The sequence below is a fragment of the Pteropus medius genome, unplaced genomic scaffold, assembly GCF_902729225.1.
Source record: "Pteropus medius unplaced genomic scaffold, Ma_sr-lr_union100, whole genome shotgun sequence".
Classification (NCBI taxonomy): domain Eukaryota; kingdom Metazoa; phylum Chordata; class Mammalia; order Chiroptera; family Pteropodidae; genus Pteropus; species Pteropus medius.
This window is the reverse complement of record NW_024351730.1, coordinates 32347157-32362102: the sequence shown is the minus strand read 5'-3', so window position 1 is coordinate 32362102 and position 14946 is coordinate 32347157. Positions and strand designations below refer to the sequence as shown.

Here is a 14946-nt window from a genome sequence, read left to right as displayed (position 1 = left end):
AACTGCATCATTCCAGAATCATTTCATTAGAAACAATTTTATTGATATTCTTTGACTTCTCAAGAGCAACAGTACATTTGCTTAGGGCACATTCTTCTCTCAAATATGAGTTTTGAATTCTGCAAAAAATTTGGTCCAGATAATCAAGAATCTGTATTTAGTCTTCACAATGAGAGCTTATCATAGGTTTTAAATAAGGTATCTGTGCTCTGATTAAACTGAAAAGTTAGGCATCTTAGTTTTTTAATCTGACTATGTCAATTAGAATGTTTTATTATAATATATTTAAAACACAGTTACATTTACTTCTCCCCAACCCCAATAAGATAATATTTCGCCCATAAAATATTTTAAATGTTTAGATTATCATAATTATCAATATTGCTTGATGAGAAATAAAGAGAACAAAAATAATCAGAAAAAGCAAAAGTTCATTTTACAAAAAAGTCAAGACTAAAACTTAACTTTAATGTTATGTTTGGAATTTCTAATAATTTCCTTAAAAAAATCAACTTAATGATTATAAAGTAAATAATTGATATTGCTATATAACAATATTGGAAAGGAAACGATTTACTGTTGGAGTCTTGATTATATCAATAATGTTTTCTGCATAACTTTAATAGATTGATATATTAATACAGTTAGTATTCCTGTCTGTCCCTTGCCTCTACTTTATACACTTGTGTTCTAATTATGGTCACAATTATCAGATTTTCAAGCCAGGTAAGTAAAGGAAACAATTAAATAAGGTTAAAGCCTAAAAATGTCCTATTTATATACTCTTACCTGTTGGTAATCCTTTTCCTCGCAATCGGTCTCGAATAGCCTGGCTTCGATCAGGCTTTTGTTCACTGTTACGGGAAAGCTGATCCGTCTGTACATAGGTAATCAAAAATCAAGTTTGACAAAAGAATCTCCCTTTTGTTTGCATGGTAATTGGTTACAGAATGACACTAGTTAGACAATTTTTGGAGAATGTAGTATTAAAGACACTCCACGTTTGATATTGTTAATTTGTATTCCTTGGATAAGATTTATGTAGCTCATTTCTGGCCAATTCATCTTCAGGGAATTTAAAAGGCAAGAAATAGTTATCAAAGAGTAATCTAACTAAGGAACAAAGTTAGCCAAATTAAAGTAGTTACAATGAGTGCCACTTGAAAACAGTAACTTGAAATGTTCTTTTTTTCTAAATTGATAACTATTTTGATTTCTCCAGTTAGATTATAATTTTTAAATTATATTAAATCCGGTATAATAAAGCTTTCACCCGATTGAAACTAGGCATTGAGGGTACTGATTTAAATTATTTTCAAAAATAATTTTTTAGATTTTCCCAGAAATGCCATTTGAGAAATGCTTTAAACCATGTGGACATATTGAGGGATGACAAATTTAAATAAATGTTCTTTTTAGTCCCCTTTATAATAAAATGTTTAAGTAGTCTTAGACTTTAGTAACTTTAATCAAGAGTACTTGTTTAAAATAAAGCATGTCAAATTGGGTCAAATCTCACATTGATGAAAAGTTAGACAGAATACTGGGTTTATTCAGATGATTATTAGAGTGAAAATTTCAAGTAATAAATGGAAGGAGAGAGAATGGTGAAGAGAAATTACTTAAATCTGTCCCCAACAGCATGCATACACACATGTTCACACACACATACACACATAGGGAAACTTGTTTGAGTATGGATTAAAAATTTGTTTCAGTTGTGTTTCCTAGCTATAGAAAGATTTAAGTGGAAATATTTCTGAAACAATGTTATCATTTAAATTACTTAAATGATATTAGTTCAGATTGCACTATATTATCAGTAACCGAAGAGATGAAGAACATCCTGTATCCGTACAAATCTCTGCCTTGGCACTGCTATTAATAAGAGCTGTCATTCATTGAGCAATTACTATAGGGCAGGCACTACCTTAAGTGCTTTATGTACTTTATGTTATTTAGTTATTATCTTCTCATTGTAGATAAAGGGAGAAGTAGCAAGGAACCTTCTAAAGACATTGAAAAGCTCATCAAAACTGAAGTAATATGGGTAGACGCTGTGTAATAGTTTTTTCTTATTTCACAGATAAATGAAATTGTGTTAAAAAAAAATGTTACAACATTAAAACAGTGGAAGAACCAGGACCAATAAGCTAGCCTACTGACTTTTACTCTATGCTAATTAATTTTAGATAAGTAAGGACTGTGGTCACTGAGAATGAATTTCACACTGAGTGACCCTGACTCATTCTATCAGTTACTGGAGGTACCAACAGCGACAGAGGAGCATAATAGCTAACAGCATGGGCTCAGGGGTCAGAGAGATCCAGGCTGCAATTTTGTCTCTGTCTTTTACAATGTCTGTGGCCATGGGCAAGTTACTTAATCTTTCGGGGCCTTAGCTTCAATATCTCTAAAACGAGGATAAAAGTAAAATTATCTCGTGTAACCTGGGGTTGTTATGGTGAATACATATGAAAAAGGACATAAGCCTGGCACAAAGTAAACACCCCCAAAACTGTAGTGGTCAGAGTTACTTCTGTCCAGTGATGTGCAGGAGACTAGCAAGAGCAGGAAAGATGAGGGGATCACTGTTATCTCTACTTAGCCCACTAAACACCCCATACCAGACTTATTACTGTTCCTCAAACACATCCTGCTCCTTTCTGTTTCAAAGCATTTATTCAAGTTTACTTCCTTTTGCCTAGATTTTTCTATCTAGTCTAGAGGATCTAGTTCAAAGTGTTATTTTTTTTTTCCTTTTAAAGGTTAATATTTCTTTTTATTAAACTTTTTTTCAATTATGGTTGACATTCAATATTATATTAATTTCAGGTATACAGCATAGTGGTTAGACATTTCTAAAACTTATGAAGTGATCTTCCTGATAAGTCCTGTACCCGCCTGGCACCATATATGGTTACTACAATATTATTGACTATAGTCCCTATGCCGTACTATTTTCCCCACCCCTGTGACTCTTTTGCAACTGCCAATTTGTACTTCTTAATCCCTCACCTTTCTCACCCAGCTCCCCAATTCCCCCACCCATCTGGCAATCACCAGTTTGTTCTCTGTATCTATGAGTTTGTTTCTGTTTTGTTTTCAACAAATAATTACTGAACACTTACTTGCAAAAAGAAATACAGTTCCTTCTCTGTTGAAGATAAAGTCTACTGAATAATCAAAAATCGCAAGTGTCCATGTCTACTTCTGAGCTCTAGTAACCCTTATGAAGGAAGGATATGCAGCACTCTGAGAAACTATAACAGGAAATGTTTTAGTCTGCCTGGGCTGCCATAACCAACTACTGTAGACTTGGTGGCTTAATCAACAGATGTTTATATTCTCATAGTTCTGGAGGCTGGAAGTCTGAAATCAGGGTGCCAGCATGGGTGGTTTTGGTGAAAGCTCAATTCTTGGCTCTCAGACAACTGCCTTCTTGCTGTGTTCTCACATGGCAGACATGGGAGGGGAAGGGAGAAAGAGTGTGTGTTTGAGCATGCTCTTTGGCGTCTCTTCTTACAGGGCACTAATCCCTTCATTCTTACGACCTCCTCTAAACCTAATCACCTCCCAAAGGCTGTATCTCCAAATATCATCACATTGGGGGTTAGGACTTCAACATATGAATTTTAGGAGGACACAAACATTCAAGTTATTAACAGGAAAAACCAGAGAAGAGAGAAAATGGGGCAGTAGCATCATCAGATTTTTACTTTAAAGGATCACTCTGGCTATGGTATGGGGAATAGATGGGGGCAGGGGAAATATTTTGGGAGCCAGTTAGGCCACAGCTGTTGGAGTCCAAATGATGGTTGTTTAGAACAGAGTGGGGTGGCAGGTGGTGGCCTAGTCAATTAGCCCTGGCCTGACCAATGTCTCTTTCTCTTCTCATATCCTTCCTACCCACTCACATTGTCTTAGTCTGTAAACTTTATTTCCTTTTCACATTCTAATACTTCTTCCCAACATAGAAAAATGTACACGAAGGAACCTAATATTTTTTTCCTTCCTCCTTTCAAAGTTCTAAGATTCTATTTCTGGTAGGTTAGATAAAAGCATCCACCACTCTCAAATACCAGTCAAATACTTTAATCTACAAAAGAAGTGGTAAGTACTTAAAGCTATTTTTCATTGTGGTCCTAACTTGTACACTTTCTCCTCAAACTCTCACAGCTTTGAAAAATTTTATTGTTACTCTTCAAACCTTTCTTTACATTTTATATATTTGTATATATCATTGCAGAACTTTAAATAAGAGCTCTCAAAAGGAAGAGCATATTTTATTCAAATTTGTATCTCCTACAGTATCTAGCACAGGTTTCATATGTTGATGAGCAGTATATAGTTGTTGTAATCAACTGAACTCAGTACTAAAAGGGATGGGGATCTTTTATCTAATATGGGCAATTATTAGATGGATAATAGAATTTCATGGAAGAATATTTCTTTTTTTATGGAAAGACAGAAGAAAAAATGTTTCCAGAAAATTTACTATACTACAGGAGTAAAATCAGCAACAGGACAAAAATCTTGGGGGAGCTGTGGTATAACAGAAAGATCCCTGGACTGACTACTAGGAAACATAAATCCGATAAGCTGGGTGAATCTCAATTTTCTTATTTATAAAGAAAGGTATTAATATAGATCAACTTTTCTCAAAGGGAGTTTTATAGAACATTATGAGAAGATCTGTGAAAAAAGACCCAAATAAGTTTAAAAAACGTTTCACTTAAATGCTTATCTATCTCTTTTTAAGGTTAGTAATATAGTCTAGTGTAATAAAGGCTCTGAGAAGTTCTGCAGTGAAAATATACATTATTTCTCTTAAATAGTTTTTCCTCAAGCTTATTTAATTATGGAAGAATTTTTTAGACAAAAATGTTTTTGAATATATGTGGTAGTTTGGTTTGGATAGAGAATTTCATAGATTTTTAGTAGCTTTACCTTTGTTCAAAAAAAAAAAATCACTTGCAGAAACACAAAAAAATAAAAGTGAAGTGGCTCTAGTTAAGAAGGGGAAATAAGGAGCCAAAACCCCCATTCACTCAGCCTCTACTATGTGCAATCCCCTCTTTACAGAACTGCAAAGGCTCCACAGGGTACAGTTTTACAAACCACTTGCATAGAAGAATCTCTGAGCCTGTTTCTAATCAACTGGTAAAGTGCGTGGAATTTGGATATACTTTTGCCAGCCATATGACATCCTGGTTAAGATGGCAGAACTAAACTCCTAGAGATGAGGAAGCCAGCAAGAACACTGTGCAACAGTGGTAAATCTGCAGCCCACACAAAGGAGAGGGGCCATGTCTCAGGGACCATAACTCTAAAGGGTGAGAACGGATAAAGTTTATCTCTAGATCAGATATCAAAACCCACAGTGTATCTAACCTAGGGCAAATAAGACAGAATATAGCTTAAGGAATGCAGAGGTGGGATGATTAGATATAGAGTTTGTCATTCTTGGGATTCTTTATATCCAAGACAAGAGAGAAAATGGAAGAATCCAGGTTTGGGGCAATATGACAAGGATATACACATGTACCCCCATACGCACCAGATGCCAGTGTCCAGAGAAGGTGGAGAGAGTTTTGGGAACACTTGAGGGGCCCAGACAAATAAGGGGCCAAGAAAGAAGTATAAAGCAACAGGAAGTACATTTAAATAATTCTAAAACCCAATTTGCATGTTGACGCTTTTTTTTTCCACGATGGACAGAACCACGAGGCAAGAGCAAATATTTTCAGCTCTAATACGCTGTAATTCTATGACACTTGATGAAATAAAGTTCTAAAGAAAAGAATAAGTCTCGTAAAATCTAGGAGACTACGTTACTGAACTGGGCTTGTAAATTTTAAGTATTATTTCAAATAAACAATTAAAATTAGAATAAGAAATTCAATGTCCTGTTCCTAGTCATCATTGAGAAAATGCTACCTGTATAGTATATTTAAAGACAATTTTGTGATATGTGACTAAATTTAAAAATTTGACTAATGTACCAATTGGAACTGTAGCTTACCCCAGAAAGATTTCCCAGAACCAGTTTTACCAACTGTTTCACGTAGGAAAATGAAGGTGCACAATTGCTGTTCCTAATGTGGGCACTGCAGGCATCCAAGACCGTCCGAACAGAAACCCGAGCGTAAATAACATCCTCACACATTCCAAGAAGTATGCTGTTGAGATGATCTCCAAGCTTGATAGGCTGAATATAAAGAAAGGAAAAGCCATGTTGACAAAAGTGAGTAAACCTTACAAATCTAACGTGAGACAAGCCATTCTAGCAGACTCACGAACCATACCAAACAAACTTCAAATACTTGAAGGAAATTAATTCCTTATCTAGTACTATGTATAATTTACTGTATTTTCCCTTTTCATATTCCAAAAATTTATTAGCAGGAGATGATTAATATACATCTCCTAAGATAAGAAGTATTATAGAAAAAACTTTGGGTTTCTCTGTATGCTAAAAAATAGAATTCTTTGCTTATTCAAATATTTTGGTAAGCAGTTTCTATATACATATCATTTTGTGGGAATAAACAATTTCCTAACATTCAATAAAATGTGATATATTCAATACATATTAGATGTAATCTGACACGATAAATTAGAAGAGATTTCAAAATTGCAATGACTCAGGATCATTTAAATATAAGTGCTCATTATGTTGGTGAAACAGAGAAACCAGAATGTGAAATTTTTAAAATTAGTTGAAATAATCTGTAGAATATTATATCCAAATGTCCAATAACCATACCAAGAAATGCAAATTAAAACCATAAAAAGAAGCCACTACACACTCAATAGAATGGTTAAAAATAGAAATACTGATAATACAAAGTATTGGTGAGGACTGGAGCATTGCTGATGAGAGTTTAAACTGGTACATCCACTTTGGTTTAAACATGTTTCCCCTTTTACTTTTCATCCACTGGGTACTAGATCCTTTAGATACAGCTTAAATGCAGTGTCCTTTAATAAACTTATTTCAACCTTCCAAGTCTAGTTAGGGGCTCCAACTCTGATTTTCCATAGCACCCCCCATTGTCCCTGACATGGCATTCGTCACACTGTTGTAATTGGTTATGTAGTTTTCCGTACTCACGAACAGACTCCACAGGCACGGGCTATCATATATTCCTAGTGTTTAGTACAGTTTCTGACACAATGCAGGTGCTTAATAAACACCTGAATTAATATTAGATAGTTCCAAAATAATTATAATTTGTAATAGCAAAATATAAATAAAAGTCTATACTTCACCAACTTACACATTATTGATATTGACTTTATTTTTAGTTAGCAGAAAAAAGTATAAAGTATTAATTATAGGCTGTGATCGCATTTTATATGTAAGTTAGGTTATATACTTAACATGACATCAGTATTTCCAGTAATAATTTAATTTTCTCATTATATTTATAGAATTGAACCTGAGGAGAGAAAAGTAAATGCACAGCATTTTTTTGTGATGTAAAGTGAAACTAAATCAAGTCGAAGACTATCATTCATCTTTCATGGATCTTAAGATGTTTAAGTTTTAGAATAAAAGCCGAAAATGTGTGTAGCTACTTAATTTAATGAACACACCAAGTTATTTTTATTTTTGACTTCTAAATGCCTATAATGAAATCTAATTCTATACATTGTTTCTTTGCTTTCATGAAATATAGCGATTTGCAGATATTCAATTACTATTTACTACTATGTTTACATTGGGTCTTTAGGAATCAGAATTATTTTAGAAAATAAAAACTGTAAGTAGCCCAATAGTCGTCAGAGCCTAAGGCTTCAGAAACTGTTAGTTTAATATCTGTGTCTGCTGTGCAGGGTAGTGAAGTATGACTTTCGAAGTGAAAAGAAAAAAGTAATGAAGTATAAATCATACTCTGAGGCATAGTTAGAGCTATTATTCTTATAGTTTTTACATCAAAAAAGTTTATCACTTTCAGTACAAGAATGAATCATCAAAGACATTTACAATCCCTCTCTATCGGCCATTAAATTAGAATAAAATGCACTCCCATTCCTCTTGCTATGATTTTTGAAGAGTCTACTACATCTCACAGACTAAACTATTGAAACCTGGGTAGTGATTGGTATAATTCTAAGAATATTCTAAGAAAAATAATTTCTTTAGTACTTCATTATTATTTCATTCTGAGAGTGTGACATAATTAATGTGATTATTAATAATCGGCATAGTAATTCTGGTGTGCCTGACAGCACGCTGTAGAACACACATGTATGTGGAAGAGTTTTTTTAAAAAGTGTAAAGTTGGAGGTGGCTCCACAGTGTAGTGGTTAGTATGTCTGCTTTACACGCAGAAGGTCCTGGGTTTGCGCCCCAGGTGGAGCCACGGACCATATCCCAGGTGCGCCAGGCCCCAGTGTGCGTCTCGAGTGAGTGGGAGGAGATGCCCCACCTTCAGAGATCCAGTTCTTAAGGGGAAATGGTAACATCCATAGGTCAGAGATGGAAGTGTGTGTGTGTGTGGGGGAATTAAGAGGGAGAAAAAAGTGTAAAGTTGTACAAATGTGACGACTTACTTGGCTCTGAGGTACTTCATGATCAGCCCCCCAATACAATGTCATTCCAAGAGAATAAATATGGATCTAGAAATAGAATTTTGTTAAAAAGTCATTTTATAGTAAAACAAAATTTAAAAATTTAGCAAGTACTATATATATATATTCATCATTTTTGGTTCTAAAGAAAGTATAACACGATTTGAGAAAATCATTTCATATTTTTCAAGAAAGCGAGAGCTTAAAACAGAAAATAAGACTAGAAATTTTTGGAACATACTTCCCCCCCTTCCCAATTCCCCAGCCCACCCTCTATGAGCAACCATTTTTATTAGTTCCTATTTATTTTAAAGTTTCTTTATGCAAACTCAAGCAAATATGAATGTACAGTCTTATTTTCATCTCTTTTTATAAAAAGTTAGAAACTTTAAAATTACTTGCATTTTTAATCTAACGAGATATTTCCATGTCAATGCTTAGAGATCTTCTTATCCTTTCTTAGTACTGCATGGAACTCCGTTTTGCATTGTTTACTTAGCCAATCTGTTATTAATGCAATTAAGATTTCTCCCAAATTTTGCTATTATAATGTTTCAACAAACAGTTTTTGATGTGTAATTTTACACATGCAGGTATTTCTCTTGAATTGATTCTCTGAGATTATGGACAAAGACTAAATCATCTGTATTCTTGATTCATATTGTTAGATTCCCCTATGAAGAAGCTATATCATTTTGCATTTCTACCAGCAACATATTAGAGATTTTTTAAAAAAAGGTTTGATGTACAAACCTTATCTACTGAATGTGTTATGAATATTTGGATTTTTGACAATTTGAAAAGTGAGAAAAAAATCTCATTGCAGTTTTGATTAGCATTTTTCTTACTATGAATGCATGAGGTAGTAGATAGAGCATGAAACTGGGTCAAAAAGGTTTCTTTTGTGTTATTTGATGTTTAAGGACTGTAAAAATAACAGCATACTTTTACGTTGGCAGGAATAATCCAACAGGGAAAATCAGAATTGCAGGAGAGAGTGGAGATTGTTGAGAGGACGCTATTGGTGAGCGGGAGCAGGTAGACACTAATGCACAAATAGAAGGTTGGCTTTACAGAGGAGCACAGACAATTTATCTGTAGGAAGGAGGCAGATAATATGGGATTTTATTATGGGTAATCTGGTAGTGTGATTCTGGGAAAAATCTCACCTGATTGTTCCTACTTTTTTCCCCTGTGAAACAGTAAGCAAGATTATCAGCTGAAAATGAGGACAGTTAATCTTATAAGTAATCATTTTCCATTTTTTTTTTCTGCTGTTAAGAGATTCGGAGCTTATATAATACCACCTGGTACCTAATAATAGAGAAATATTTTTAACAGAATACAAAGAAAAATGTTTATTTTGTCATTTATTCCAAAACAACCTATAGAGTATAAGTAGATAATATTTCCATACGTATTATTCATAAGCTAAGAGTTTCTACTATTGGTGCAGCCTGAAAAGATACAGGCATAGAGATCAGTGATACCAGACTGTAATTAAGTTAATACAGTAACAATGACTGAGACCATTTTGTTCATTGGTTGATAAACAGCAAGTGATGAGTTACAGTCTACTTACAGACATTGTATAGAAAGGAGGAAGGTCATGCAAAAAAGGATTATTCAAAAACGGTAAAGTATTTGGTCTTCATATTTCCCTTTGCTTTTATTTAATAAGAAAAAAAGGAAAAGAAAATGGCTCACATAATCCAACTAACAAATAAATACTTCTATTAAAGGTATCGGCAAGCCCAGAGCCTAAAAGAAATCGCCAAGCCCAGAGCCTAAAAGAAATCAGGCAGTAAAGGCTAAAAAAATGTTTTTGATCTGCCCCTCACTTCTATTGCTTATCCATTTAGCCTGCCAGGGAATTTGCAGTTTTGTGATCTTTGATTAGGCCCTATTTGTAGCAACACTCTCTGCACCTGATGAGCGGAGAAGATTTATTCCCCTCTCTTAGTAAAGCTGTATAGCAGGCCAGAATGGTTTCCTGTACAGGTGGGTGCTGTTTTGTTTTTTTGATTCCACTGTGAGAGCATTTAGTATTTGTCTTTCTCTGTCTGACTTATTTCACTTAACATAATGTCCTTATGGCTTAATATTGTTAAGCCACACACACTACACACACACACACACACACACACACACACACACACACATACATACATACACACACACCATTTTCTTTATCCATTAATCCACCAATGGACACTTACGTTTTTCTATATCTTGGCTAAATATTCCTTTGCATAGATATACCACATTTTCTTTATCCAGTCATTCTTGGACACTTAGGTTGTTTCTAAAAGTCATTTGGTTTTCTTTTAATTGTGGTAAAAAACATATGACATTAAATTTATCATCTTAACCATTTTTAAGTGTATAGTTCAGTAGTGTTAAGGATATTCATATTGGTGTGTACCAGATTTCCAGAACTTTGTCGTCTTGCAAAACTGAAACTTTATACCCATTAAACACTAATTCCTCCTTCCCCCTCTCACCAGCCCTGGGTAACCACTTCTATAACTTTCTGTTTCTATGATTTGACTACTTTAGATACTTCATATGAATGTAATCATGCAGTATTTGTCCCTTTGCGATTGGCTTATTTGCTTAGCATAATGTCCTCGGGGTCATCCATTTGTAGAATGTGATAGGATTTCCTTCTTTTTAAAGTCTGTATAATATTCTATATGATTCTATATACATATAATATTTTTAAAGTCTGCATAATATTCTATATACGTATATACCATTCACCATTTATTCATTGATGGACATTTGGGTAGCTTCCACCTCTTGGCTAGTGAGAATAATGTTGCCATGATCTCATCAAGATTGGAAATATCTCTTCCAGATCCTACTTTGAATTCTTTGGCTATGTACCCAGAAGTGAGTTTGCTAAATCACACAGTAATTCTATTTTTGATTTTTTTGAGGAACTGTTTTCGATAATGTCTGCACCATTGTACATTCCCGCCAAGAGTGTACAAAGGTTCCAATTTCTCTGCAGCTATGTCAACATTTATTATTTTCTGTTTTTTTGATAGTGGCCATCCTAATGGGTGTGAGGTGATATCTCCACAACCCTAGCATTTTAAGTTTTCAATTTAATTGTGTAATTACATGTTAGACTCCACTACTAGACAGTCCTGAATTTCTTCTTCACTGACTCACAGAGTACTGGCATATGATGAGTACACTTGTCAAATTTATGCATGAATGAATGAACAAATGGGAAGGAGAGGAGAAAGGATGAATTAATAAGATTTAACATAGAATAAATACAGTATAGAGTGTGGTTAAGGACATTTAGCCTTTTTTTTTTTTTTGACAAGTTCATTTGAAGCTTCTGCCAAAGTTGAGGAAGTAGATTTACGGGTATGTGCTTCTAAAGATGATCCTTGATTTTCAAGAAGCGTGGAGATGGTAGGAGCCACAATTCTTGATATTAAGACTGCACGTTAGTGGTAACGAACATTGAAACAAATATTCCTTTATTTATCAGGAATCTAGCACAAATCACTGGAGTATATCAATAGTCTCAAAGAGAAATCACAAGAAATTGATTCAGGTTCTAATCTCATCACAGTGATTTCAAAAGAATTGCCAAATAAACACACCATGTGTCAAGCAAGCAGGAAGTAGACGATTATCCAGTAAAAGGAAAAAGCCAGAGGATTAAAAAGCTTAGTGTGACCTGCATACACCTGTCTAGTTACTTAAAGGGGCATGCTATCTTGAAAAATAAAATTTTAAGGCAGATAAATGAAAGTGCTTATTTATATATCTGGTAGTAGGTAATTTTTTTTTTCATGCAACTATATGTGTACAGTTTATAAAACAAGTTCCACTGAATGAAGGGAACATTTTCATGCATCAAGGTCTTAGTAAGCACTCACTACTATTTATTTATTTATTTACTTACTTACTTCTCATTTACTTACTTCTTTCTCATTTCATGTAATGAGAAATTTCTTAGGGCTAATGACTTAAGCGTTACCTCTACCTCATAGCATTTGTCTCTTTTCATGGTTGTGTGTTCCTCCCCAAATTCGTAAGCTCATAGACTATAAAAAGTATTAAATTTAACCATGGATTCTCTATCAATTCTCGTCAGTCTTTTTTCAGATACAAAATCGATGGCTCAAATCAAGGTACCGTCCTCTAGCTTAATCAACACACACACATTCATTCATTTTCTCTCTCTCTGCACCCACAACCCTCCTTCTTCTCTCGTTCTCTCCCTCTCCCTCTCTGAAGGGAGAAACATTCGTATCGTTGGCGGAAGGATAAATTAGTACAATTCCTTTAGATGGGAATTATGCAACATATAGCAAAATTTTAAATGCACATACTTTTTAACAACTTTACTTTAGGAAATTATTAGGTTAATTTTCACAATTCTGTGGAATGTTGTATGGAAGATTACATTCATAGCCAATACTGAATTCTCTAAAATTCCATATGTAAATTATCACAGCCAGGTACATACACAATATATATTTGTTCCAATTTTTTTCACAGCCTTGGCAATGAAATTAGATCTCCTTCTGAAGAAGATCTTCTTCTTCCTCAGACTGACTATTTCTATCATAAACTTTTCCTTCTTCATTGTTCCATCAAATGAATTGTCAAACTCAGTCAGCTTTGCTTCCACTGTATCTTGTATTCAGTTCTTTTCTCTAAATTAGTAAACTTTACAGTTAGATTCCTACACAATCTTTCATCTAATGTAGTTATCCACTTTTGTCAAACTTACCTTCTGAAGTCACAAATCTCATCATATCATTCTCCTAAAAATATGATAAATCTCCACTGCCTGAGAAGAAAGTCTCAAGTTCTTTCATTAAAATCTTCTTCATCCTGACCTATAGCTTCCCTTTCTTTCCCTACCTATAGCCTTCCAGGTAGCTAATGCTCTAGCCTAGTTGGTCTAGCGAAACATTCCCCCAACACAGTGGTTAATTTCTTACCTGTCATTCCACATACTAATAACCCTGAGTGAAATGCCCAATTCCACCTATTTTCACTTTTCTAAATTCTACTCATTCTACAAAGCCCAACATACATACTACCTTCTCTGTGATCTTGTTCTACACTAATAATTAATTGTTCCTCCTCTAGACTCCCCAAATATTTATACCTCTATATAGCATTTATTTTATTCTACCATATATGTGTTCTATATGTGTTGATCAGGATCAATTTTACTTTTTAAAATTTTAATTAATTAACTTTTATTTATTTATTTTTAATGTTTATTTTTCCATTAGAGTTGACATTCAATATTATTTTACATTAGTTTCAGGTGTACACCTTGGTGGTTAGACATATATATAATTTACACAGTGATTCTCCCCGATAACTCTAGTACCCGCCTGGCACTATACATAGTTATTACAGTATTATTGACTCTATTCTCTATGCCGTACTTCACATTCCTGTGACTCTTTTGTAACTACCAAGTTGTACTTCATCCCTTTGCCCTTTTAACCCAGCCCTCCTACCCCGCTCACATCTTGCAACCACCAGTTTGTCCTCCGTATCTGAGTTTGTTTCTGTTGTGTTTATTAGTTTATTTTGTTCTTTAGATTCCACATATAAGAGAAATCATATGGTATCTGTCTTTCTCTGACTTACTTCACTTAGCATAATATGATCTGGATCAATTTTCTAGTTACATTTGTATCTTCCTTATGAGTACAATGTTTTATATACAGTGAGTATTTAATAAGTATTTGTAAACATCAATTAATAATGGCTCACATTTATTCATATTTTTCTTAGATTCATTAATTTTTATAAAACAATTTTGAGTTCTTAAGTAAAATAAATATGAACTTCTTGAAACACAGTTATTTTTAAGTTCAGTGCATTTTTTTCAAGGAAAAAAGACTTAACAGTTACCTTTTCAACATCTGAGAGAGACGTTAGTGACTGATTTTGAAGAACTTCCGGTGCAGTGAACGCTCGAAGGTCCTGATTGGAAATGTTTTCATCTGTAAATGACACACTACCAGATGGCAGCAACAGCAGAGACCACGGAGAAATGATGAAGCCGAGGGCAGCAGGATCAGCTATGCTTACTGGTTTATAACCACACAGAATAAAAAGAAAAAGGAAGACAATTGCAGTTGCTTAGAATTATATCAGAGGAACCACAGATCACTTAAATGAATATCTGAGCCTATTCATTTATACGGTTAATTGTACAGTTAAACCAAATCAGCATGCTACAAAAAGAAAATTTCGTATGTCTACTATCGCTAGTATTATAACAATAATGCCTTGATTAAGCTTAATCTTTCAAAATTTAGATGGTAGATCTTAGAAACTATAAAGAGCTATCATTGTCAATCA

At 34.1% G+C, this 14946-nt stretch overlaps 1 protein-coding gene across 12 annotated transcripts in view; it reads right to left on the bottom strand.

The window, feature by feature from the left end:
* PTPN13 (protein tyrosine phosphatase non-receptor type 13) overlaps positions 1 to 14946 on the bottom strand; it is a 168479-nt gene that overhangs the window by 98359 nt on the left and 55174 nt on the right. For all 12 annotated transcript variants that reach the window (XM_039845781.1, XM_039845783.1, XM_039845790.1 and 9 more), the window contains exons 3-6: positions 14494 to 14672; positions 8563 to 8628; positions 6026 to 6211; positions 790 to 877 (exon numbers count right to left, since the gene is read on the bottom strand). In XM_039845781.1, the coding sequence (XP_039701715.1) occupies positions 790 to 877; positions 6026 to 6211; positions 8563 to 8628; positions 14494 to 14672 (519 nt within the window). The remainder of the gene's footprint in view (positions 1 to 789; positions 878 to 6025; positions 6212 to 8562; positions 8629 to 14493; positions 14673 to 14946) is intronic.